Source organism: Bufo gargarizans, chromosome 3, assembly GCF_014858855.1.
Source record: "Bufo gargarizans isolate SCDJY-AF-19 chromosome 3, ASM1485885v1, whole genome shotgun sequence".
Taxonomy (NCBI): Eukaryota; Metazoa; Chordata; class Amphibia; order Anura; family Bufonidae; genus Bufo; species Bufo gargarizans.
The window spans coordinates 239,168,083-239,195,649 of NC_058082.1; the positions used below are offsets into that span (position 1 = coordinate 239,168,083).

At 41.1% G+C, this 27,567-nt stretch overlaps 1 protein-coding gene across 6 annotated transcripts in view; it reads right to left on the bottom strand.

Moving 5' to 3' along the window:
• The window catches only part of DMD (dystrophin), a 3,186,583-nt gene that overhangs the window by 963,173 nt on the left and 2,195,843 nt on the right, over positions 1-27,567 (bottom strand). For all 6 annotated transcript variants that reach the window (XM_044284724.1, XM_044284721.1, XM_044284723.1 and 3 more), the window contains one exon: positions 20,417-20,510. In XM_044284724.1, the coding sequence (XP_044140659.1) occupies positions 20,417-20,510 (94 nt within the window). The remainder of the gene's footprint in view (positions 1-20,416; positions 20,511-27,567) is intronic.

Genomic DNA, 27,567 nt, shown 5'->3' on the forward strand with positions numbered 1-27,567 from the left:
CAGCCCTGTACTTTATATGGATCCTGAGCTCATCCTAATTCATTGCTCCCATTGCTCTGTTCGATTTAGTTCAGCTCAAGGGGTGTGACCTTTCTCAGGAGGCATAGAACATTCTCCTACAGCAATCTCCCTGTCCCAGCTTAGGGGTATGCCCTTTCTACAGCACCTCTCTATCTTTAACGCTCACAGCTTCCAACAGAAGACCTGGTAGATGGCAGTTGAAGAATGGAATTGAGCATGTGTGACCACCTCAGTAATGTTACTGAGGGAATAAAAAAAAAAAAAAGGTAAAGAACAAAAAGTAGATACAGTTATTGAATAATTCTTCAACTATCAGCAATTTATTTTTTGTCAAATGCCATTACCATAATTGATACTAATATTGCCCAGTCCATTCTTATGTCTATTGGTCCATCTGTTCTATTGCAGTGAAAATGGAATGCACTATGCACGTACACATTTTACTGAAGAAGATGACACAGTTTTTGATGGAAAAGGGAAATGTGCATCTTACAGTTTAAAATAAGCTCATTTGTTTTCTGTTTACTGCTGTCAAAACAGAAGAAAAAGCTAGATTTATAGATTTATGGATGTTAGCATTAATGAATAAATATAGGAAGAGATCTGCCATTGTTCAGAGGTTTTCAACGTATCTTCATGCATCTTTTTTTAAACTTAATATTATCCTTGCTCTTTCATTACTTCTCCCTGCTGGTGTCTTACAGCATGCTGTGAATGACCTCCACAGATTGCCCAAGTTTTATGCAGAAAGTACATTGAATCTGAAAGCTTTATTAGATAAGTTTGTTGTTCAGCTGCTTCTTGATGTCAGCTACATTAAAAATAAACATCATAAAGCTGAGCTGTGACCTTCTGGTTTCAAAAAGTGGAAAGGGATTTTTTTTACAACTCAATATATAGCAATACCTGTTATAGAATGTAATGGAATTTGTGCCGAGGAAATTGTATTTTAAAAGGAATCTGCCACTAGGACAAACCTTTTTAAAATGTACCTACTGTTTTCCAAAGAATCCAGCAGCATGAGACTATGGGATACAGTTTCATTCTTACAGACCACTGTTTCTATGTTCTTCCACATATAAACTTGTAAAATCATTGTTAGTAAGCACAGGTTACTCACGACAACATTGAATGGAGGCCCAAAACCAATATTTGACCACATTACCACCCCTCACAAACAGTTGCACCTAAACAAAAAAGCTGAGTCTAAAAAGGTCTTAAATAATTAATGATCTTTATTAATAGTATATATCAAAAATCATCCAAATAGAGACAGAAATACACCAATAAAGTACGGTATACACCTGAGGAAGACTCACATGAATATAATTATCATAGAGGGGGGGATAAAGTACAAGGAATGAAAAATATCCCAGATTAGTAAATATCAATGTATAGAAAATAAATGCTAGTGCATCACAATACATGGAATAAAGCACACAAAACACCGCTCATAAAAGATATAACATAACTCAATCACATACCCATTGAGGGAAGAGTCACCTCAGGAGAACCGCACACCCCGAAGCGCTTTTTGGAAACACCTTTATCCGGGGGCCCCCTCGTTCTGAAGAGGTGACTAGTCTAGTGTTGATCAAGCACCAAAGAGGCGCTCTGATACAACCTGTATATCACTTAAAGGAGGGCCTCATTTACATTGTGGTACAATTGTTCAGGTAGTGGGACTCCTACACTCATAAAGTATATGCACTAAGTGAAAGGGCTGCCAAAAATTACAAGGCACTCCAATACACACTTTATTACACATAAAGAAGGGCATCATACATATCCTTGAAAAAAATATGATTGATGACCTGGTGGTGAACCTAAATATTAGGAGCAAGGGCCTGCTGGTGAACCTCTAAAACATTAGGGGTGAGAGTCTGCTGCTGAGCTGACCCTCTAAAACATTAGGAGCGAGGGCCAGCTGTTGATATGACCATCTAAAACATTATGGGCGAGGGCCTGCTGGTGACCTTCTAAAACATTAGGGGTGAGGGTCTGCTGCTGAACTGACCCTCTAAAACATTAGTAGCGAGGGCAGCCTAATAAGCATGTTGATATGATGGAAGAAGAGGATGAGGATGAGAAAAAGAAGAGGTGAATGGGAATACAGTGTATTCAATACACCATAAAAGCCACATTTAAAGTGCCTTTATGTTCAGCCGTTTTCCTTTGGTAAAGTAGAGATGTTAGGGGTAAACCAGGCCTTGTTCATTTTGATAAGAGTCAACCTGTCAGCATTTTCAGTTAACAGTCGGATGCGTTTATCAGTTATTATGCCCCCAGCAGCACTTAATACCCGCTCTGACAAAACGTTAGCGGCAGGGCAGGCCAGCACCTCCAACTTGGACAACCAATAGTTATAAGGCACAGAGGTATCACTGAGGACACTGACATGGACTGCTACGTACTCCTTCACCATCTTCCAAAACTTTTCTCTCCTTGTGACACTATGCCACGCATCAGGGTGAGGGTGTTGGCAGGATGTCATGAAGCTGTCCCAGGCCTTGGAGAGCGTTGCCCTGCCTCTGTTGAAACTGCTATGTGTTCCCCTCGTCTCCCGTCCTCAGAACTACGTACTCTGCCTCCAGCGTTGTCAGCTGGAAATTTTTGGATCCATTTTTCCACAAGAACCTTCTGGTATTGCACAATGTTGCTAGTCCTATCCACCAGAGGAATGAGAGATGAGAAGTTCTCTTTGTAGCGGGGGTCGAGAAGGGTGATCAACCAGTAATCTGTGTTGGCCAAAATGCGTACAACGCGAGGGTCACGGGAAAGGTAGCATAACATAAAGTCAGCCATGTGTGCCAGAGTCCCAACAGACAAGACTTTGCTGTCCTCATCAGGCGGATGACTCTTAATCTCCTCATCCTCTTCCTCCTCTTCGGCCCATCCACGCTGAACAGAGGGAATAAACCTGTTATGGGTACTACCCCCTCTAGCGGAGGAAACCGTCTCCTGCTTCTCTACCTCATCATGATCCAATTTGCACTGAGAAGACAAACTGAGATTGGTCTGGGTATCAGCCTGTGTACTGTCTTCCCCCATTTCCACCTCTTCCACATGCAAATCGTTAGCCTTCATTGTGAGCAGCGAGCGTTTCAGTAGACACAGAAGTGGGATGTTATGCTGATAATAGCGGCATCGCCAGTCACCATCTGTGTTGATTCCTCAAAAATGTGTAAAACTTCACAGAGGTCATACATCCATGCCCACTCGTCGCTTATGAAGAGCGGACGCTGACTCGATAGGCAACAACCATGTTGCAGCTGGTATTCCACTACTGCCCTCTGCTGCTCACGAAGCCTGGCCAACATGTGGAACGTGGAGTTCCAGTGCGTGCTCAAGTCGCACAACATTCAGTGAGCTGGCAATTGCAAGCGCTGCTGCAGCGTTGCCAGACCGGCGGCTGCTGTAGATGACTTTTGAAAATGGGCATGCACGCCGTGCACATTCACCAGTAGCTCAGGCATATTGGGGTAGGTTTTGAGAAACCGCGGAACCACTAAGTTGAACACGTTGGCTAGGCATGGGATGTGTGTGAGCTTGCCAAGCTCCAAAGTTGTCACCAAGTCACGGCCATTATCAGACACAACCATGCCTGGTTATAATCTGAGTGGTGAGAGCCACCGCTTAGTCTGGTCCCTTATACCCTGACATAGGTGACAGCACACTGCTGCAGAGCTGAGCAAATTAGTTTCAGCCGGGCCTGTTGCCGCTTCCCCACTGCAGTGCTACACTGCTTCCAGGTACTGACTGATGGCTGACTGGTGTTGCAAGATGAGTATTCAGAGGTGGAAGTGGAGGTGGAGGAGGAGAAGGGGAGTTGCAGCCACTAATGTAGTGGTGGAAATCCTGATGGAAGTAGGGCCTGCAATTCTTGGCGTCAGTAGCACCTGTGCCATCCCAGGGTACGAATCGCTCCCGGCCTCCACAACGTTCACCCAGTGTGCCGTCAGGCAAATGTAGCATACCTGGTCAAAAGCACTTGTCTATGTGTCAGTCGTTAAGTTGACCTTCGCAATAATTATGTTGGTCAGGGCACGGGTGATGTTATGGTACACATGTTGGTATATGGCTGGGACGGCACAACGGTAAAAATGGTAGCGGCTGGGGACTGAGTAACGAGGGACGACCACCGCCATCAGGCTGTGGAAAGCCTCTGTGTCCACAAGCCTAAATGGCAACATTTCCAGGGCCAGCAATTTTGAAAGGTACGCATATAGTGCTATGGCCTGTGGGTGGGTGGCTGGGTAGGACAGGGGATTGGCCAGCACATAACACAAGGGAAGAGGAGGAATTGGTGTGACCCGCAGATACTGATTGTGGACCCAGGCGTTCGGCCCACCTATTACGGTGCTTTGATGCCATGTGGCGGATCATGCTGGTGGTGAGGTTGCTAGTCTTTATGCCCCTGCTCATTTTGGTACGGCACAGATTGCAAATGACAATTCTTTTATCGTCTGCACTTTCCTCAAAAAAGCGCCAGACTGTGGAACACCTACCCCATGGCAAAATAAATTTCCGCAAGGGGATGCTCCGGGGAACAGTTGTGGGCCTGTTTGTTGTGTCCTGCCTTCTCCATTTTGCCACCCCACTGCCTCTTCCAGCCCCTTCCGGAGCTGCGGATCCCTCCCCCTCTATACCACTGTCTTCGCTCGGCTCGCCACCTTCCCAAGTTGGGTCAGTGATTTCATCATCTACCACCTCCTCTTCCACTTCCTCACTTTTATCATCCTCCTGACTTGTTTACCTAACAAGAACCTCACTTATTTGCAACTGTGTCTCATCCTCATCATGAACCTCTTGAAACACTAATTGCGGTTGACTTATTGGCATCTGTGTCTCGTCATCATTATCCACCTCGTTAAACACTAATTGCCGTACCCCACCAACATCTTTTTCTGACTGTGGAAGCTCAAGAGTTTGGGAATCAGTGCACATGATCTCCTCATGTTCCTCATGGTGGGAGGAAGGAGTATCAGGGTGAGGATTCTGTTGACCAGACTCTTGGCTACTGAGACTGGACTTTGTGGAAGACAGAGTGGTGCTTAACCGACTGGAAGCATTATCTGCTGCAATCCAAACGACCACCTGGTCGCACTGGTCTGACTTCAAGAGTGGTGTCCTGCACCGCCCTGCAAACTGGGACATGAAGCTAGGTATTGTGGATGAGTGTGTTTCTTGTGCTCTGGCAGCAGGCACAGTTTCACCGTGCCCAGTGCCACGGCCTCTGCATGCACCATCAGCAGCACGGCCACTTAAATGGTATATATGCTTGCAAGTATGTCACACGTACAGTAGCGCAGGTTTTGTAAGTTTATGTGCAAATAAATTATACAGGAGATGTAGTGCAGGTAATGTCGCTGTCACCAGCGGCGAAAAAATTTAACTGAATGTCACTGTAATTTAGGATGTGCAAACGTTATACAGAAGATGTAGTCCAGGTAATGTCGTTATCACCAGCAGCAAAAAAATTAAAACTGAATGTCACTGATATTTAGGATGCGCAAACGTTATACAGGAGATGTAGCGCAGGTAATGTCGCTGTCAGCAGCGGCCAAACAATTGTGCTGAATGTCACAGATATTTAAGATGCGCACATGTAACACAACAGATGTAGCAGAGGTTGTGTCACTCACTGTCAGCAGCGGCCTAACAATTGCATGCAATTTAGCACAGGTTGAGCTAATAATATATATTGCAGCCAGATAAAACAATAGTCCTTAAAAGGACTTTTGGATCTCTAACACATTTCAACACTAAACCCTGCCTAAAAAAAAAATATTCCTGACCCTTCTGCTGCAGCTCGCCCTAAGACTGAGCCGAACCTTGTGTCATGATGGGCTCCTGCCAGCCAATCACTGTAATGACAGTAGCCAACATGGCTATGGCATTACAGTAAGTGCCAGTACTTTCCCGCACGTTTATTGGGTGGCTAGCAGCCAAAAAACGTGCCGGTAGGAGACTCGAGCATCGCGGTCGAGCACACGCTCAGGTCAAAATGGTGTTTGGAGGAGCATGCTCACCCAACACTAGAGGTGACTTCCATCAATGGGTATGTGATTGATTTATGTTATACCTTTTATGAGGGGTGTTTTGTGTGCTTTATTCCATGTATTGTGATGCACTAGCATTTATTTTCTACACATTGATCTTTACTGATCTGGGATGTTTTTCATTCCTTGTACTCCATCCCCCCCTCTATGATAATTATATTCATGTGAGTCTTCCTCAGGTGTATACCGCACTTTATTGGTGTATTTCTATCTCTAATTGATACATATGCGATCAGATTCTCAAAGACCTTCAGCCCACATGCGCCAGGTATTATGGGGCCGGGACCAATGCGCACACAGAGAGTGGATACAAGTGGCCTGAGCAGCAGAGCGGTTCATACAAATAAAGTCACGTATGTATCAATTGTTACTGAAATGTACAACAACTTTGGAATCCTGGAAAGCGGACAACATCATTACTTGCCAGATTACCATATATACTTACTTGCATTATTTATGGAACTGTTCTATTGAGTAACAACCATAGGAACTCACAATGATAACCGCGTACGCTATATGAAAACAAGTGACTTTGCAAAATATAAAACAGCCACAACAAGATCGTAGTTAATTTCATGTGAATACGACTTTGAACAAGTAAACATCAACAGGATACCTGGCTAATATTTGCTAGTACTGCTGTGAAACATACGTGAGCTCTGCACTGACATTAAACAGGTGGGCCGTGACTATATTTTATGATATGATAAATTACAGTATACATTGAGTCTATATTATTGTTTTAAGACATTTTAGTTATTTGTTTTATTATATTGTGATTGTTTAAGGTATATGTATGGTATATGAATATATGTCCATTGTTTAAAAGTGATTAAATGGTATTATATTGCTGATAGAGCCGGACAATTATTATAAAGTCTGATAGCATGTCAATTTGTCCCTTACCATATTCACTGCTGTCTGAGAGCAACTAGTTAGGAGGTGTAAACCATAAGATTATATCATCAGATATTTTTTTAGCACATGGAACATCATTTTTTTTTACTGTGTTTCTGTCCATCCATGCCTAGTGATAATAATTAACAAATAAGGGCAGTTGGTTGAGGGCAAGGTTATAATTTCTATTCCATTCTTTATAGAATAATAATCTAACTTTTTAAAGGACTAGCACATAGGGTTAATGCTCAAGTTAAAGGTGTTGCCCCATGAAAAATATTCAGCAGTTTGTAAACCAGCACTAGGATTTGGATACTTTAGTGATTGTAAATAATTAAAAAGGTAGCATAGCCAATGAGTTATTCAATTAAATCTATTTGTATAGTTCAACCTGCAGCTAGCTCTTTATAAAATGTCTCTGTCCACCTCACTGAGGTCAACACACATGCTCAGCTCCATTCTTCAACTGCCACTAGTTTCAGCAGACTGGATGCAAACCATGAGAAAAAACATGCCCACTGAGCTGGCAGCTTGAAATAAATGTAGCAGAGCAATGCAAGTAATGAATGGGAAGATTGCTGAATCCATATGAGGTATGGGCTGTATCTCATAGGTCTTCAGCTTTATCAATTACAGTTACATTTTAACCTGTTATTTTGCTAAACGATAATAACAATAAAATGACTGGCTGTTAAATCTTAGAGAAAGTAAAAGTATGTAGGGTTCCTTACTTCAGTTATTTTGAAAAGTTATTCTCAAAAGTATTTGTGTATGACCGTCTGCCTATGAGTTCATGTAATTACATTTAACTGTGTTCTCTTATTTTATCCTCAAGTAAAATCTATCATAACACCCAATATTGATAGCCCATTAAAGAAACACTTACAAATATCTAAGAAATGAATACCAGATTTGTTCAGTGTAAATCATATCATCCATGTCATTTAGTCACTATCTATACATTCTTTTTATCATGTTAAATACTTAACTGCATTAAGGAATTCATGTCTATATGAAAACCTGTGTGCAAATATTTATGGAGCATTTCAGAAACAAATGATCTACAGTCACCTGTTTCTTGAAAAATGCACTTAAACCATTTGGACATATTTTTATATTACATTTGTAATTTTATATTCTAGAACCTGGCGAATTATCATATTGCGATACAGAATTTCTAATCTACTCTATATGGCAAACTACTTTACAAAACAGCAAGAAGAGAATGAAAAGGAGGGAAGTATGTATTTGACCATTAAAGTTTAGTGACATTGTTTTATTGTTATTACTAGACAAAGGACAACTATAAATTGCAGTAGATAATTTACTTCTTGCAACTATGACAAAGAAGGCACCAAAGTGAGAAGTTAAATGAGAATGAAAAGTGAGGGTGATGGGAGAAATGTATTAGGATAGGGGGGTACATTGCAACCTGCTACATTTGCGTGGTAGCTAACATCACCATATGTATTTCTGTGTATAGCAAATAGAGTTGGCCCCTAAAATAATAAGCAGATGCCAACTCTATTTTTAGTATTCTTTACATGCGGTTGGCACAGTTTGACTACAGATTAATCTTGTTGCATAGCAGGAACGAACTCTTGTACAGTTTATATTGGCATATACTGCTACCTACAAGTTCCTTTTTGCCAACAAATAAAAAAAATATATTGCTATATATTTTGTCATATAAAGTTCTCTATTAGCATTTAGGCTTAAATATGAGGTTTCCTATAATAAGCCTTACATTATATATTATGAAAATGTACACAGAACTTTTAGGGTTATCTCATATTCTTAACTGCCCTTGGTATAGGCAAACAATGTGTAAACTATTAGGACCTAATCCTTTCTTTATTATGCCAACACAACCGTGGATTTATATGTGGACTCTATATGGAGGTGTCTGGTAAATTAAGCTCAGCCTCAATAAATCACACATTCACTTGTTTCCTCCATCTCTTACAGTTTAAATTATTGTTGAAAGCACACCCTCTGTCTACATGAAGTAACGTGTTGCCAGTCAATGATTTTTATGTCATCAAAAAAAGATGTAACCAAAAACAACAATTATCATTTGTTGTTCAATAGCTGGATATGTTTGATATGAGGTAGTGATTTGGTACAAAAATTTAATTTATGAATTTAAGGGAAGATATAAAATAAATTCATCCTGACACATTTCTTATATATTCTGTAAATTGCTAAGCTTATTTAGGCAAGGTATAAATAGACCAAATATAACCCTATTATTTTATATTTTGCCAAAAACCGAATCTTAGTTCTATTATACTAATGCTAGATATTCAATAGAATAACCAAGCATTCTATAGAATCCTTTTGAAAAGTATATATTTTAATAATGAAATAACATAAATGCTTGTGCTATTTCATATGTTATTCTATACAAAGTCCTAGTTTTACATAGATGTTGCCTTTTAAGCATATTTTTTCTGATAACTGCAAGATTATAAGCAATGAAAGATGTAAACTAATGTTTATGCGGTCTTACATTAAGATTTACTAGCCCTGTCTAAGATTAAAACAATGTAAACTTACACTAGACAGTCTAAAGGTGTTGTGATTTTATCATAGTGTCTCGTGTTAGATGATCAGTTTGGTGAATCTAGTCTAGTCTACAGTATATCATTATTAAAATGGTACCACTTTCTGGTAGGACATTCCCTCTTGTCAAAAGAAAATTAAAAAAACTTTTTAAAACATTTAATAAATGTGTTGATTAGCACGTTCCCCAGTTTTTCTGAAATTGCTCCACAATTCTGGTGCATTTTAAGTAGTAATTCTACCCCACTATTTTATTTAACATTTTTTAGTTTTTTGTTGTTTCTACTTACTTTTCTTTTTTTTCCTTTTCCTTTTTTTTAACCTTGCTTTTATTGAAGGTTTTCCAAACATAAATAAAATGCAACATGCATAAAAGTAAGAGAAAATACGCATGAGAATCAAGATGTTGACCATATCTTAAAAGAGTATGTAAGCTAAAGTACAATGAGAGGACATCTGATATTGTGTGTACTCCTAATGTGGAAATACAGAGTTAAATAAAAAAAGAACTAGAAACTGCTGGGGGAGGGGAGAAGAGGAGACAAGAAAGGAAGGGGTGGGGGAGAAAAAGCAACGGGTATATAATATCTAAAACAATTCTCTTAAAGAAAATTCACCTAACATGGGTGTGTAAGCCTAATCCCTTATTATGAGAATTGTGCGGGACCCACCAAAACCAAGATAGACCTACAACATCTATAGCAAAGATACATATAGATTGAAGAACACATAGAAGTAGTTGGTGTGGCTGAGACATGGTTGGACTCTTCACATGACTGGGCTGTAAATCTTGCTGGTTTTAAACTATTTAGGAAAGGCAGGGTCAATAAAAAAGGTGGTGGCATGTGCCTGTATGTAAGGAGTGATCTAAGACACGCAACCACAAAAGGGAGAGCTTGTTGGAAATGTTACTGTTTGAGAAACACTAGGTAATAATGACCACAATCTAATTATATTCCCCCTACAGTATAAGAAGCAAACTCTGTCAGGCAGAATAAAGACACAGATTTTTAAAAAGGCTAATTTCCTTGAGTTGAGGGCAGCATTTCATTGCATCGACTGGGAGCAGCTACTGTCACATGATAATACTGAGGATAAATGGGAGAATTTTAAATCTACATTGAGTAATTGCACTTAAAAATGTATACTTTTAGGTAACAAGTATAAATGGCTAGCTTGGCCTGACAGACATGGCGTGAGGACGCATTGAAGAAGGCCCTCCTTGCATTCTGACAATAATCCTCCTCAGTCCCATCTTATCTTACCTGCTTCTTGCACTACATCCCTGGAAGATGCCTCCTGAAAACCCTGTGGCGTTTGAGCTGATCGGTGGGGAGGAGGGAGCATGTGGTCTACACCAAATGCACTGCATCTGAGGACACTGTGCCAGCCAATGCAGAAAAAGAGGAGAAGAGAGAGAGAGAGAGACGAGCAGAAGAGGAACAGCATGGAGGGGGTGAGAGGCCACAGTATTCCTGATGTAATAAAAGTAAGGGAGACACTACAGAGCAGCGTTCCTGCTTTCTGGGGAGATAGATAATCGCTCTCTGCAGACAATGTGGAGCAGAGGCTGAGACCCGACAGTGTAGCAGCCATCTTATCAGCAGGGTCGCGAGGCTGCAGATAACAGCGCAAACACAGTTAGCAGCTTGAGTACATCACACTGAGGGCTTTGATCTGCACTAACCCTTATAGTGCTGAGAAACCTGCTATGCTGAGCCAAATAGCTACTGGGACTGGTTACTGTGAGATAAAGATGGCAGACCTAGGCTATATATGAATGGTGTCCAGTTACTAGTGTCCTTCTGCAAGATTCTTTATTTCATACACGCAGCTGTATATGGGGCAAAAAACAACCCCGGTGCCTTCCCACGTTTCTGGCAAACTTCTGATAGACAACATAATAATAAAATGATGTTAGCCATAGTGGCATGCCAGGCCACCCTAACTGCAAAAATACATTTCCTACAAAGTGATGTCAACCTTTTGCTTCATGATATTGAGAAAATGGAAGGCAAGGTTGGAAAAATGGAAGACACAGTACATGGTACCTCTGAACTGACAAACTCGCTTCTTCCGCAAGTAAAAACTCTTCAAGCCAGAGCAGAGGATACCTAAAACCGCAATAGGTGTAATAATATCCGCATCCTAGGCCTCCCAGTGAGGGCTGAGGGCACAGAGCCTGACATCTTTGCTGAGAACTTGATAAAGTTGATACTGTCACCATTGCAGCTCTCTCGGTGCTTTGTAATCCCTACTAGGCCTCTGCCCCCTGGAACCCTGCCTAGACCCTTTATAATGAAGGTCCTCAATTACAGAGACCGACACAATATCCATGCGGCAGCTAGAAAGAAGGGAACCATCTCCTATGAGAACACCAAAATATCCTTTTACCCTGACTTCACTGCTGAGGTGCAAAACAAAAGAAGACAATTCATGCAAGTTCGAGTCAGACTGAGGGAACTTGGCATAACCTATGCAATGTTATATCCAATGAGATCGCGAGTCCAGGTGGATGGAACCGCTCGTTTCTTTCAAGTGCCAGAGGAAGCGTCAGATTGGCTGGACACTCGTTGTCCTCAGGGTGGAGAGCAATGATTTATCAGCATACTTAAACAGAGAATAGTTCATATACAAATGTGCATAGTTGTTTAAGTCTGATACTAAATTGACACAGGTTATTGGGAATGTGGTGATTTGGTTGAGAGAGAAACATGCTTCGACATGGGAGCAAGTATAAGGTTTAATGGAGATTTCATTTCACTCCTTATCCTCAATCATTCCAGTTTGAATAAGTTGGGTTATATAGGGACAAAGTTGGGGTGAATACTTTTCAGTGAGGGGCTGTCACGGCTGAGGATGGGGGAAATCCTCAGCCGTGCGGTGCCAGGAGTTGGTAGGGTTACCCCTTGGCCGGGACCACAGAGTTAGGGAGCAGGTCACCTCCTATTGCATCCCTAACGCTGACCCTGTCTCCTATCTGTATGAGCCGACCTTGGTGGTAGGAGGACTCATACGCCGGAACCTTAAAGTCCCTACGAGCCCTCAAGTCGGCCCTGTACTAGGGGACAGAGTGAGACGACCTGCTCCTCCTAGGCACGGGGGAGCAGGAGTCTCAACGGCCAAGCAACACAGGGGAATACAACAACAGACTTATGGCAGTGACAGGCAAATGGGACCCACACATCACTCACCTGCCACAGACAACAAACCCTGGATCCCATGTGCAGGTGCTGCAGTTCAGACACCAACAAACACAGCACACACAAGACATCCCACAGGAACCCAGGACCACAAGCTGCACTAACATAAAACCCCACACACACCTAAATAACACCGTGAAACATAGAAATTCCCGACAGAGGTTTTATAGGCCAAGAGGCCACACCCAACGGTCAGAACACACCCAGTGACATCACACACACACTGGGAAGGGAATTAACCCTTCAAGCACCACAGAAGGGAAACTCACATAAAGGGGAAAGCACACAACCTCACTCACCTGTCTCCGACAGCAACGGCATGCGTGGCAACCGTGTCCTCCAGAACAGCCAACAGGCCGAGACACTTCCACAGCATGCAAACATCACCAGACGTTGCCGCGGACAACCGCAGGTGAAGGGAGGAGTCCAGGTGCATACTAAACATCACCTCGTGCACAACAAACAAACAAGGAAGTGCACAATATCACACGTTGCCAAGGGCAACCGCACACATGCCTATTGTCCGCGGCAACCGCACCTGAGGCAAACAACTAAGTGCCCCCAGCTGCGGTTGACAACACCAAGCCGCGGGCAACCGCATGCGGCTCCCAAGGAGTCACAACCATGACCAAGGGTCGTGACAGGGGCTTCTTACTCGTTTTCTACTTCTCAAACTAGTGGTTGAGGACCTCACCTCAGTGGGACAGAAGGTAAGCCAGCAAATGTTTCAGCTGTTGATGAGATAACTTTTTCAGAGTTAGCGAGACCATAAGGTAATGGCTCTCCGTCGACCTTGGGTGGGGCAAACCTATCACGCGACAAACACGAACAACGCAAGAGAAGTGTCCAATCTTGTCAGCAAGAAAACTCAACTGCAGCTACAGACGGTTCTGACCAACTCCCATGGTAGATATGTAATCTTGAATTGTTTGATCCGGGGTAGCCCACTGATGGTAGCGGGACTATACATCCCACCTCCTTACTGCAGGGCCCTTCTAGATGAGATTATGACTAAGATATAACAACTACCGCAATCCTATGTGGTTACAGGTGTTACCAGTAGAAGTTAGCTGTAGAAAGGAGCTAGAGGAATATTGGAAGGTTTTCTAATCCACTCACTGAATGGGAGGCATGTAAAGCGGTGATGAGGGGAGTCTGTATCTCAGCCATTGCCACCCATAGATCCGAACTGATTATTACAAGAAGTAGACTAGAGGCTGATCTGATGGAGGCAGATAAGGCTTATATTGCAGACTCAAATAAGGATTGTCAGGAGAAATGGCTAACCCTTCAGAGCGATTATAGACTACATCTCACTGAATATGCCCAGAAGCACCTTCTGGCGCAACGGCAGAATATCTTTTTGGATGGAGACAAAAATGGGAAAGCCCTCGCCTATTTGGGGAGGACAGAAACTCCCCAAACGATAGTGGCATCAATTAAACTAGATTCTGGAGTGGAGGTGTCTAAGCCAGGGGAGTTGTACTGGAGTTCCACTGGACCATAAAAGTCAAGTAAGCGTGTGGACATAATTCGCAGGATCACAACCAGATGTAGAATGTCATGAAGTTTATTGTGAGACAACACGTTTTGGGATTCTTTGGACCCCTTTATCTAGTCTGTGATGCTGCAGAGGGACCAGAAGCACGGCCGTTCACTGCTGGCACATGGGGCGTCTGCTTCGCTATATAACTGGTTACTGGAGGAGTACAGGCATAAGTGCTAAGAATCAGTTGATACAGATGAAGTGGTTGCACAGAGTCTATTTGACTCTGGTCAGGCTGGAACAAATGCGTCAACTTAATAGTTCTGTATGTTCTAGATATAATAGAGCGACTGGCACTCTAATGCACATGATCTGGGAATGGCCGAAAATTGCGGAATTCTGGTCTGTTTTTTTTTACTTAAAACTGGGATTGCCGGCGGTATGCTCCCCTGAAAATAGCCTGTTAGGACTTGTGGATGATCTGTTACAAATCAAATACTCTAAAAAAACTATAACGACTTCTAATGTTCTTTGCTAGGAAGTCTATCCTATTGAATTGGAAGCCCCAGAAAACCCCCTCAATCCAACATTGGATGCAACTTATAGATGAAGCCTTACCAGTGTATAAAATGACATATTTGGCTAAAAATAATCCTGAGAGATTTGACAAAATATGGGGATTGTGGTTGACTGCTAGAATATCGGTGGTCTAAAGGAATGCGGGAGCCCGGCAGCGCTGTGGGGGTGTGTATGAGAGCGTGAATGATATTAAAATGTATAAGATAATTATTATAAAGCAACGGCGAAAAGGCAGCCCTGAAGGAATCACACTGCCAGACCTTTATGACATCTGTTGATTGTACCAAACCGTTGCCAAAATGTTTCACTGATTTGTGTGAATTTAAATGTTTATTTCTTAAAATGTCAAATAAAAACTTTCATTTTTTTTTATAAACGGCTAAAAATACCCTCCATGGCTTACAGCTACTGTAAAAAGAGCAATAAAAGACAAAAAAATGGTGTTTAAAAAATACAAATCTGAGGGATCAGCTGTAGCGTTTGTAGATTACAAATGGTCCAAGATAAGTTAAATAAGGTAAATGTGAACATGACTCCGGGTCCAGATTGATTACAACCAAGAGTGCTTAAAGAGCTCAGTTCAGTCATTGCTGTGCCCCTGTTTATAATTTTTAAAGATTCTCTAGATACTAGCAAAGTGCCAAGTAATTGGCGCAAGGCAAATGTGGTGCCCATATTCAAAGGATCTAGGTCCTCCACAGGTAATTATAGACCAGTTAGTTTAACTTCTGTTGTGGGAAAATGTTTGAATGACTCTTAAGGGACTATACAGGAGTATGTGACTATAAATAATATTATAAGTGATAACCAACATGCAGTGGCGACTCTAGGAACAATATATAGGGGGGGGGGGGGCACAAAGATACCGCAGCCAAAAATGGGGGGGGGGGGCCAAAAACAAAATAAGTATATATAAATAAGATTACAAAATATGAGAGAATTGCGGTATGCAGGGATACCTTTATAATAAAGCAATTTACTTACAAAAGAAGCTATTCAGTCGTCTGCTGTGCCGTCCTCTGCTTGCTTCCGCAGATTCTTTCCCCTTCTTTCTGTCTCTCGTCAGTGCGCAGGCGCACTGTTATGGTGGATCTGTGGAAGACACACTGTTATGGGGGCATCTGTGGATGACACATTATGCCTCTCATTAGCCCTCATTATGTCTCTCATATCAGCCCTTATGCCTCATTAGCGCCCATTATTCCTCTTATTAGCCCCCATTAAGCCTCTTACCACTCCCATATCAGCCCTTATGCCTCATTAGCCCCCATATCAGCCCTTATGCCTCATTAGCCCCCATTATAAGCCCTTATGCCTCATTAGCCCCCATTATAAGCCCTTATGCCTCATTAGCCCCCATTATTCCTCTTATTAGCCCCCATTATGCCTCATTAGCCCCCATTATAAGCCATTATGCCTCATTAGGCCATATTATGCCTCTTATTAGCCCCCAAATTATCTCCCATATGCCTAATTAGCCCTATTATGCCTAATTAGCCCCCATATGCCTCCAATTAGCCCCCATATGTCTCCTATTAGCCCTCATATGCCTCCTATTAGCCTCATGTGCCTCCAATTAGCCCCCATAGTCCCCATATGCCTCCAATTTGCCCCAATATGCCTCCAATTATCCCCCATATGCCTCCTATTAGCCCCCATATGCCTCCTATTTGCCCCATATGTCTCCAAATATACCCATATGCCTCCAATTAGCCCCCATATGCCTCCAATTAGCCCCCATATGCCTTCAATTAGCCCCTATATGCCTCCAATTAGCCCCCATATGCCTCCAATTAGCCCCCATAATGCCCCCAGCAGCCACATTTTTTATAAAATAAAAAAAAACACTTGCCTTTTCCTGCTCCTGGACGGACGCCGCCTGCAATTTTCTCCCTCCTCAGTCGACTGTGCTCTAAACTGGCGCGCACAGCGTGAGGTCACAGAGCGACCTCACGCTGTGCGCAGCCTTGCACAGCCAACAGCCGAGAACCAGGAAGTGGTGAGTATAGAGCTTTCACCACTTCCTGGTCCTTCGGTACTAATGAGCGCTTCCATAATGGAAGCGCTCATTAGTATTCACCTGGGGAAATCAGCGGTGGTCACCCGGGGGGGGGCAAGGAACAACATAGGGGGGGTCATTTGCCCCCCCTCGCCCCCCTCTAGCGACGCCACTACCAACATAGGTTTACCAAGGATAGAAGTTGTCAGACTAACCTGATTATTTTTTTATGAGGAGATGAGTAGTAGCCTATACAGGGAGTGCAGAATTATTAGGCAAGTTGTATTTTTGAGGATTAATTTTATTATTGAACAACAACCATGTTCTCAATGAACCCAAAAAACTCATTAATATCAAAGCTGAATATTTTTGGAAGTAGTTTTTAGTTTGTTTTTAGTTTTAGCTATTTTAGGGGGATATCTGTGTGTGCAGGTGACTATTACTGTGCATAATTATTAGGAAACTTAACAAAAAACAAATATATACCCATTTCAATTATTTATTTTTACCAGTGAAACCAATATAACATCTCAACATTCACAAATATACATTTCTGACATTCAAAAACAAAACAAAAACAAATCAGTGACCAATATAGCCAAATTTCTTTGCAAGGACACTCAAAAGCCTGCCATCCATGGATTCTGTCAGTGTTTTGATCTGTTCACCATCAACATTGCGTGCAGCAGCAACCACAGCCTCCCAGACACTGTTCAGAGAGGTGTACTGTTTTCCCTCCTTGTAAATCTCACATTTGATGATAGACCACAGGTTCTCAATGGGGTTCAGATCAGGTGAACAAGGAGGCCATGTCATTAGATTTTCTTCTTTTATACCCTTTCTTGCCAGCCACGCTGTAGAGTACTTGGACGCGTGTGATGGAGCATTGTCCTGCATGAAAATCATGTTTTTCTTGAAGGATGCAGACTTCTTCCTGTACCACTGCTTGAAGAAGGTGTCTTCCAGAAACTGGCAGTAGGACTGGGAGTTGAGCTTGACTCCATCCTCAACCCGAAAAGGCCCCACAAGCTCATCTTTGATGATACCAGCCCAAACCAGTACTCCACCTCCACCTTGCTGGCGTCTGAGTCGGACTGGAGCTCTCCGCCCTTTACCAATCCAGCCACGGGCCCATCCATCTGGCCCATCAAGACTCACTCTCATTTCATCAGTCCATAAAACCTTAGAAAAATCAGTCTTGAGATATTTCTTGACCCAGTCTTGACGTTTCAGCTTGTGTCTTGTTCAGTGGTGGTCGTCTTTCAGCCTTTCTTACCTTGGCCATGTCTCTGAGTATTGCACACCTTGTGCTTTTGGGCACTCCAGTGATGTTGCAGCTCTGAAATATGGCCAAACTGGTGGCAAGTGGCATCTTGGCAGCTGCACGCTTGACTTTTCTCAGTTCATAGGCAGTTATTTTGCACCTTGGTTTTTCCACACGCTTCTTGCGACCCTGTTGACTATTTTGAATGAAACGCTTGATTGTTCGATGATCACGCTTCAGAAGCTTAGCAATTTTAAGAGTGCTGCATCCCTCTGCAAGATATCTCACTATTTTTGACTTTTCTGAGCCTGTCAAGTCCTTCTTTTGACCCATTTTGCCAAAGGAAAGGAAGTTGCCTAATAATTATGCACACCTGATATAGGGTGTTGATGTCATTAGACCACACCCCTTCTCATTACATAGATGCACATCACCTAATATGCTTAATTGGTAGTAGGCTTTCGAACCTATACAGCTTGGAGTAAGACAACATGCATAAAGAGGATGATGTGGTCAAAACACTCATTTGCCTAATAATTCTGCACTCCCTGTAGTTGCCTGGACAAAGGGACGGCTGTGGATGTAGTGTTTCTGGATTTTGAAAAGGCTTCTGATACTGTCCCTCATAGACATTTAATAGGTAAAGTATGGTCTATAGGCTTAGAAAGTATAGTTTGTAATTGGATTGAAAACTGGCTGAAGGACCGTGTCCAGAGAGTTATGATCAATGATTCCTATTCAGAATGGTCCCGGGTTATAAGTGGCGTACCCCAAGGTTTAGTGCTGAGCCCTCTATTATTTCATTTATTTATTAATGATATTGAGGACAGAATTAATAGCACCATTTCTATGTTTGCAGATTACACTAAGCTATGTAGTACTGTGCAGTCTATGGAAGATGTCCATAAACTACAAGCTGACTTGAACAGTCTGAGTTATTGGGTATCAACTTGGCAAATGAGGTTCAATGTGGATAAATGTAAAGTTATGCATCTTGGTAGTAATAATCTCCGTTATTCATGTCCTAAGTGATGTAGCACTGGGAGAGTCACTTATGGAGAAGGGTTTGGGTGTCCTTGTAGATGGTAGATCAAATAACAGCATACAATGTCAATCAGCTGCTTCTAAGGCTACCAGGATATTGTCATTCATTAAACGAGGCATGGACTCGCGGGGAAGAGATGTAAAATTACCACTTTACAAAGCATCTGGAATATGCAGTTCAGTTCTTGGCACCAGTTCGTAGAAAGGACGCACTGCAGCTCGAAAAAGTACAGAGGAGAGCGACTAAACTGATAAGGGTCATGGAGGGTCTTAGTTATAACGAAAGATTAAAATAAATGAATTTCTTTAGTCTTGAGAAGAGATGTCTAAAGGGGGACATGATTAATCTATACAAATATATAAATGGGCCATACAAAAAATACGGTGAAAGACTGTTCCATGTAAAATGCCCCCAAAAGACAAGGGGGCACTGAAAAAGTTCAGTCTCCAAAACCGTCAAATCTTCTTTACTGAGAAGAACTGTAAATCTGTGGAAAAGACTTCCTCAGGATGTGGTCACAGTAGGAACAGTGGACAGTTTTAAAAAGGGTTTAGATGAATTCTTAAAAGAAAACAATATTAATGCTTATCAAAACATGTAGAAATCTGAGTCTCACTTCCTTCTGGAATTCGCATCCCCACCTATCCCTTGGTTGAACTTGATGGACTTATGTCTTTTTTCAACTATGTAACTATGAAACTATGTAACTATAGGTGGTCCTTCTGTAAGTAATTGCTCCTGATATCACACAGTTAGTTGAAAGCAGTACTTTGCTTTTTATTTAACTTTTTTACTTTTGCTATATGAAAATCATCAATATTTACACTAGATACTGATGGCCAATCCATAATTCAAAATGTAATGTATCAATTTAGTACTGCACTTTGAGTCTTGAGCTCCTGCACATATGCTCAATGACACATGATTATCTGTAATGGTTCACCCCTCTTGCTTACCTGGTGATACAGTAAAGTAGAGAAAACCATAAGGATAAAACCTATTGACAGGTGATAAGCATTTTTTTTTCACAGATTCTGAACCAAATAATAGATGAAAACAGTAAAAATGTCATAAAGATATGAAGAGACTAGATTGTACTTTAGCTGCCAATAAAGTAAGTTCTTATAATGCAGAACTCTAGTTTATCTTTGCCTCTAGGCAAGATGAAGTTTCAGCCTTAAGGTAGTAAATGCTGCTCCAGATGTACCACAGTATCACATATCATAAATGTTAGTTCATCTAGTGGATTTGGAATAGTTTCTAATAAAACATGTTGATTCTAGTTTCATACTTACGATCACCAAAAGATGCACAAGTAGGTCTTCTTTTCAATTCCTCGAGTAACAGACTGACTGTATTCCACTCTGTATTCAGATCTTCTACCTTTCTCTGTTGAAAATACCCATGACATGTGTTAGGTGTAATAAACAAGCCTCTAAATTGTATTAAATCTAACAAACACAATTTCATGGTTGTATGAAACTGAATACTTTTGAAGACCTACAAGATAGACTTCCCATCTATATTCCCCTTGTCATTTAAATGTAATAATTGATATGCAGGATTCCTGGTTCTTGTATTTAACACTGTAAATCACTAGAGTGGATAAGGACCTGCACTATAATGGAACTTTGATTAACAACTAGTTATGAGTTGCCTAGAAATTATTTTTCATCCTGGCATTCAAAGCAAATTCTTGTAAAGTAAATTTAGCCAAAAGTGTAATCCCAGTGTATCTATTTATGAAGCTTCTATAGATATGCAAATTCCAAAGCATAACTTGGAGCTTTTGAATCCCAATACAAAATATGCTACAAGACCCTCACATACCATGTACTGGTAACTTATTACTGTATATGGCAGAGGGGGCCTATATGACCCCTCAGATACCAGGGCCTGAGTGCAACCCTAACTTTGGTTTTCTAAATCTTTACCCCTGTGTATATCCTCCTACCCTAAACTAACCTATAAATACAGTATCATTTCTTGATCTATACAAGCTTTAGGGAATTCCTAGGCAGGTCAATAAGATAATACACCAGTTAATATAAATGGAGAGCTACCCTTGTATTGTCTACATTTTAATGTAAGAATATTTTTGAATGTACAATATTTCTCTGTTTGTATTTGTTCTGGCCCTTTTTTAGGCTAAAATTGCTCTGGTAAACACAAGAGTAATTTTCATATAACATGTTTTTATAGTGCTTTCTTTAGTGGAATTTTTATCTTCACATATTTGTGAATTGTGTTTAGAGAAAAGTTTTGAAGAAATTCCTAAAAAATGCCATTGCTACAATGCTCCCCAATTGATAAAAAAAACACTACTATCCCCGCCCCCCTCCCCCCAAAAAAAACTTACAGTTTCTACATTTCATGGTCTAATCAAATAAAAATCAACACTGACATACTTTTACAGTTACAGAAGATGTCCGATGGTGTGTAAAATGTAATTTACTAAGTTTCTGAAGATCTCCATTTAGTGTCTGTTCTGATTATGTCCCAGCTCTGCTTAAACTAGGCAGAACTGGTGTTACGACAGTGTTACTGACAAGGCTACATACCAGACTAAATATCCCTTGAATTCCTTCATGCACTTGTTTTTTAGTACTGCTTTGTAGATAGATCAGTTATCCTTACAACAATCAAGCACCACATAGTGATTTATCAGCAATTACGGAGCCATAGCATATCTAAATCTGGAATTGCTGCTTTAAATTGAGGAAATATACTTTTGTATATATAGAGATATATTTATTAGAAGAAGTAAAATACTGTAAGTTGATCGGAAAAAGGGATTTTATTATATCTGGTTGATTTCTTTACCATTCTGTATGCTTTAAATGCAGAGTGAATACTGAACCCAAAGACAATAGCAAAAATGCCACCATTTACTACTCAGAAGCTTGATTGGTTTAAAATAAATTTGCTGGCATGATCAAGGGTCCTTACAGGGAATATGTCACTCAGATTCTGGTGTATAATCTACAGTCGTGGCCAAAAGTTTTGAGAATTATATAAATATTGGAAATTGGAGAAGTTGCTGCTTAAGTTTTTATAATAGCAATTTGCATATACTCCAGAATGTTATGAAGAGCGATCAGATGAATTGCATAGTCCTTCTTTGCCATGAAAATTAACTTAATCCCCAAAAAACCTTTCCACTGCATTTCATTGCTGTCATTAAAGCACCTGGTGAGATCATTTCAGTAATCGTCTTGTTAACTCAGGTGAGAATGTTGACGAACACAAGGCTGGAGATCATTATGTCAGGCTGATTGGGTTAAAATGGCAGACTTGACCTGTTAAAAGGAGGGTGATGCTTGAAATCATTGTTCTTCCATTGTTAACCATTGTGACCTGCAAAGAAATGCGTGCAGCCATCATTGCATTGCATAAAAATGGCTTCACAGGCAAGGACATTGTGGCTACTAAGATTGCACCTCAATCAACAATTTATAGGATCATCAAGAACTTCAAGGAAAGAGGTTCAATTCTGGTTAAGAAGGCTTCCGGGCATCCAAGAAAGTCCAGCAAGCGCCAGGATCGTCTCCTAAAGAGGATTCAGCTGCAGGATCAGAGTGCCACCAGTGCAGAGCTTGCTCAGGAATGGCAGCAGGCAGGTGTGAGCGCATCAGCATGCACAGTGAGGCAAAGACTTTTGGAAGATGGCCTGGTGTCAAGAAGAGCAGCAAAGAAGCCACTTCTCTCAGAAAAAAACCTCAGGGACAGATTGATCTTCTGCAGAAAATATGGTGAATGGACTGCTGAGGACTGGGGAAAAGTCATATTCTCAGATGAAGCCTCTTTCCGATTGTTTGGGGCATCAGGAAAAAGGCTTGTCCGGAGAAGAAAAGGTGAGCGCTACCATCAGTCCTGTGTCATGCCAACAGTAAAGCATCCTGAGACCATTCATGTGTGGGGTTGCTTCTCATCCAAGGGAGTGGGCTCACTCACAATTTTGCCCAAAAATGCAGCATGAATAAAGAATGGTACCAAAATGGTACCATTTTCCAGCACGCTGGAGCACCGTGCCATAAGGCAAAAGTGATAACTAAGTGGCTCGCGGACCAAAACGTTGACATTTTAGGTCCATGGCCTGGAAACTCCCCAGATCTTAATCCAATTGAGAACTTGTGGTCAATCCTCAAGAGGCGGGTAGACAAACAAAAACCCACTTATTCTGACAAATTCCAAGAAGTGATTATGAAAGAATGGGTTGCTATCATTTAGGAATTGGCCCAGAAGTTGATTGAGAGCATGCCCAGTCGAATTGCAGAGGTTCTAAAAAAGAAGGGCCAACACTGCAAATACTGACCCTTTGCATAAATGTCATGTAATTGTTGATAAAAGCCTTTGAAATGCGTATGAAGTGCGTGTAATTATATTTCACTACATCACAGAAACAACTGAAACAAAGGTCTAAAAGCAGTTTAGCAGCAAACTTTGTGAAAACTAATATTTGTGTCATTCTCAAAACTTTTGGCAAAACGACTGTACAATAATCCATGTGTAGTACTGCAGATGAGTCGGATCGCTATTTTATATTTTCCTACTGCCCCCAATTCATCCACTGTCAGGTCTTAAAGCTGCACTGAAATACATAGCCTGGACTGTTGTGCTGTTCTAACACAATGAAAAGGACTCCTGTGCGCATGTATAGCAGTCCTAACAATGTATTTTCACGCAGCTCTGAGAGCTGACAATGGGATAATGGAGGTAGTAGGAAAGTAAAAAATTGTGATCTGGACTCAATATCTGCAGCACTAGGGGTACTTTCACACTTGCAGCAGAGGATTCCGGATGCAGATCCGTCTCACAAATGCATTTCAATACCAGATCCATCATTCCGGTTGTCATCCGGAAAAACGGATCCAGTGTTAATTATTTTCTAATTCTTAAAGGTCTGTATATGCGCAGACCTATAAACCGGATCCGTTTTGCCAGAACACTTGGGGCCGGATCCGGCATTAATGCATTTAAATTCCGGCATTCCAGCAAGTGTTCAGAATTTTTGGTCGGAGAGAAAACTGCAGCATGCTGCGGTATTTTGTCCAGACAAAAAACGTAAGAGGGACTGAACTAATGCATCCTGATGCATACTGAACGGATTGCACTCCATTCAGAATGCATTAGGATAATCAGTTTTTTCCCGGTATTGAGGCCCTGTGACGGAACTCAATACCGGAAAAGAAAAATACTAGCGTGAAAGTACCCTAATCATGTATTACTGTCGATAATGGTCCAAAATCAGGGTGACAAATTACCTTTAAGATATCCATATATACAGTGCTGCCCATAATTATTCATACCCCTGGCAAATTTTGACTTAAAGTTGCTTTTATTCAACCAGCAAGGATTTTTTAACGGGAAATGACATAGGTGTCTCCCAAAAGATAATAAGAAGATGTACAAGAGGCATTATTGTGAAAAAAAAAAAAATTCTCAGCTTTTATTTACATTTGAGCAAAAAGTGTCCAGTCCAAAATTAATCATACCCTTCTCAATAATCAATAGAAAAGCCTTTATTGGCTATTACAGCAATTAAACGCTTCCTATAATTGCAGACCAGCTTTTCGCATGTCTCCACAGGTATTTTTGCCCATTTATCTTTACCAATGAGCTCCAAATCTTTCAGGTTGGAGTGTCTTCTTGCCATTACCCTGATCTTTAGCTCCCTCCACAGATTTTCAATTGGATTCAAGCCTGGACTTTGGCTGGGCCACTCCAAAATGTTAATGTTGTTGTCTGCTAACCATTTCTTCACCACTTTTGCTGTGTGTTTTGGGTCATTGCCATGCTGAAATGTCCACTGGTGCCCAAGGCCATGTTTCTCTGCAGACTGCCTTGTCGTTGAGAATCCTCATGTATTGCTCTTTTTTCATTGTGCCGTTTACTGTGATTAGGTTCCCTGGTCCATTGGCTAAAAAGCACCCCCAAAGCATTAGGTTCCCACCACCATGTTTGACAGTGGGGATGGTGTTCTTTGGGTTGAAGGATTCTCCTTTTCTACGCCAAATGAAGGAAACATCATTGTGACCAAACAATTCAATTTTTGTTTCATCTGACAATAACACAGAATACCAGAAGTCTTCTTCTTTGTCCAGATGAGCTTTTGCAAAGGCCAAGCAAGCTTTTGTGTGCCTTATCTGGAGAAGTGGTGTCCTCCTTGGTCTGTATCTGTGGAACCCAGTAGTGTGCAGTGTCCGTTGGATTGCCTGCCTTGAGACATTACCACCAGCAGAGCCCAGATTCACCAGGATAGCCTTGGTGGTGATCCTTGGATTCTTTGTCACCACTCTAACTATCCTCCTGGCCAGCACAGGTGTCACTTTTGGCTTCTGACCACGTCCTCTGAGATCTTCCACAGTGTGGAACATCTTGAATTTTTTAATAATACTTTGCACTGTAGCCACTGGAACTTGAAAACATTTGGAAATGGCCTTGTAGCCCTTTCCTGACTTGTGAGCAGCCACAATGCGCAGCCGCAGGTCCTCATTGGGCTCCTTTGTCTTAGCCATGACTGTCCACAAACCAACTGCCGAGAGCTGCTGTTTTTCACCTGTTGAGTTGATTAAACCAGCTGTTCCCAATTAATCAGGGTAATTCGGATGCTTTAGAACAGCTTGGACTATTTGGAATGGTATAGAACTTTCGATTTTCCCACAGACTGTGACAGTTTGTGAAGGGTATGAATAATTTTGGACTGGACACTTTTTGCTCAAATGTAAATAAAAGCTGAGAAATGTTTTTTTCCACAATAATGCCTCTTGTACATTGTCTTATTATCTTTTGGGAGACACCTATGTAATTTCCCATCAAAAAATTACTTGCTGGTTGAATAAAAGTAACTTTAAGTCAAAATTTAATTTGCCTGAGGTATGAATAATTATGGGCAGCACTGTAGATCCAAAGTGAGTACACGGTGAGTAAAGGCTGAACACATATAATAAAAATGTGTCTGACTGGCCTTTCTTGGCTTTTTTAGTGTGTCAAGCCAGGACTTCGAAATGAAAACCAGTGTGTACTAGACCAATATTAAAATGGCAGCAGCATGGGAATTGTGATGGTAAGTATAGTTTGTTTATTTATTTAACTTCTAAAGGTCTATTTTTTTATGTTATTTCACAGGAAAGCCTATTTTAGCCAAAAATGAACAGAAAGTAGAAACTGGTCTACCAAAACACCTGGTACATAGAGGCTGTAATGTCCAAGGTAATGGATACTGCATCTTTATGCCTATAGAGAATAATTATATTAAGGCAAATATTGGAGCGAGAGAAATAATGATGATAACTAAAAAATAAAAATAAATATGAGCCTTAGGAGAACTTAGGAGTTGTGCCATGCACAACTTTTTAGGTGATTTGGAGAACTTTTGATTTAGGTAGAATTGATTCAGACCCGAATTGAATAGGGCGGGCAACCCATTCTACCAAATAAAACTCAAATATAATTTTTAATGATTCACCCATCTCTACCAAACTCCAATTCAACTCCAATAGAATGCATATGCGGTCCATTATAAATAGTGATGAATGAAGTTATGAAAAATTTGATTGGGCTGTTTCGCTGAATTTCACAAAGAAATTTGATTCATGACAAATTACTTTGTCATGAAATGTATTACTTTGTATGTAGCAGACGCAATGATGGGGAACAGCTAGCTATTGGACTGCCCCCCTGTCATTAAACCCCTCAGATGCGACATTCATTATTGATCACTGCATCTGATGCTACAATTGAGGCCTTTCAGGTGTTAATTACTGATGACATCACCGCGCCCGGCCAGTGCTCTGGCATGGTGACGTCATCTCGCACAAGGTTTTCCGTGGTATCTTAATCAAGATGCCTGTGATGGCCTCTCTATGAGCAAATGGATGAGGTGGGTATGTTTTTTTACCTCCATTTCAGGAAAATTTGATTCCTTACCTCGAAGGGTTAGGGAATTTGACTTCATGGCAAATCAAATTTTTCCAGCAATTTGGATCAAAATCAATTTGTTTGGTTTTGAATTGCTCAACACTAATTATAAACATAAGCCTCTTGCAAGTATAAACTGTGCATAAAAGCAATAAGTAATAGAGATGGGGGGAATGTAGTATCAAAAGACTGTTATCTTATTCCCCACCCCACAGAGGTTTTTATCATAGGCAATCAACTGGGATTGAAAAACAATCTACAGTTTAAAAAAAAAGTATGTGAACCCTTTGGAATGATATGGATTTCTGCACAAATTGGTCATAAAATGTGATCTGATCTTCATCTAAGTCACAACAATAAACAATCACAGTCTGCCTAAACGAATAACACACAAAGAATTAAATGTTACCATGTTTTTATTGAACACACCATGTAAACATCACAGTGCAGGTGGAAAAAGTATGTGAACCTCTAGACTAATGACATCTCCAAGGGCTAATTGGAGTGAGGTGTCAGCCAACTGGAG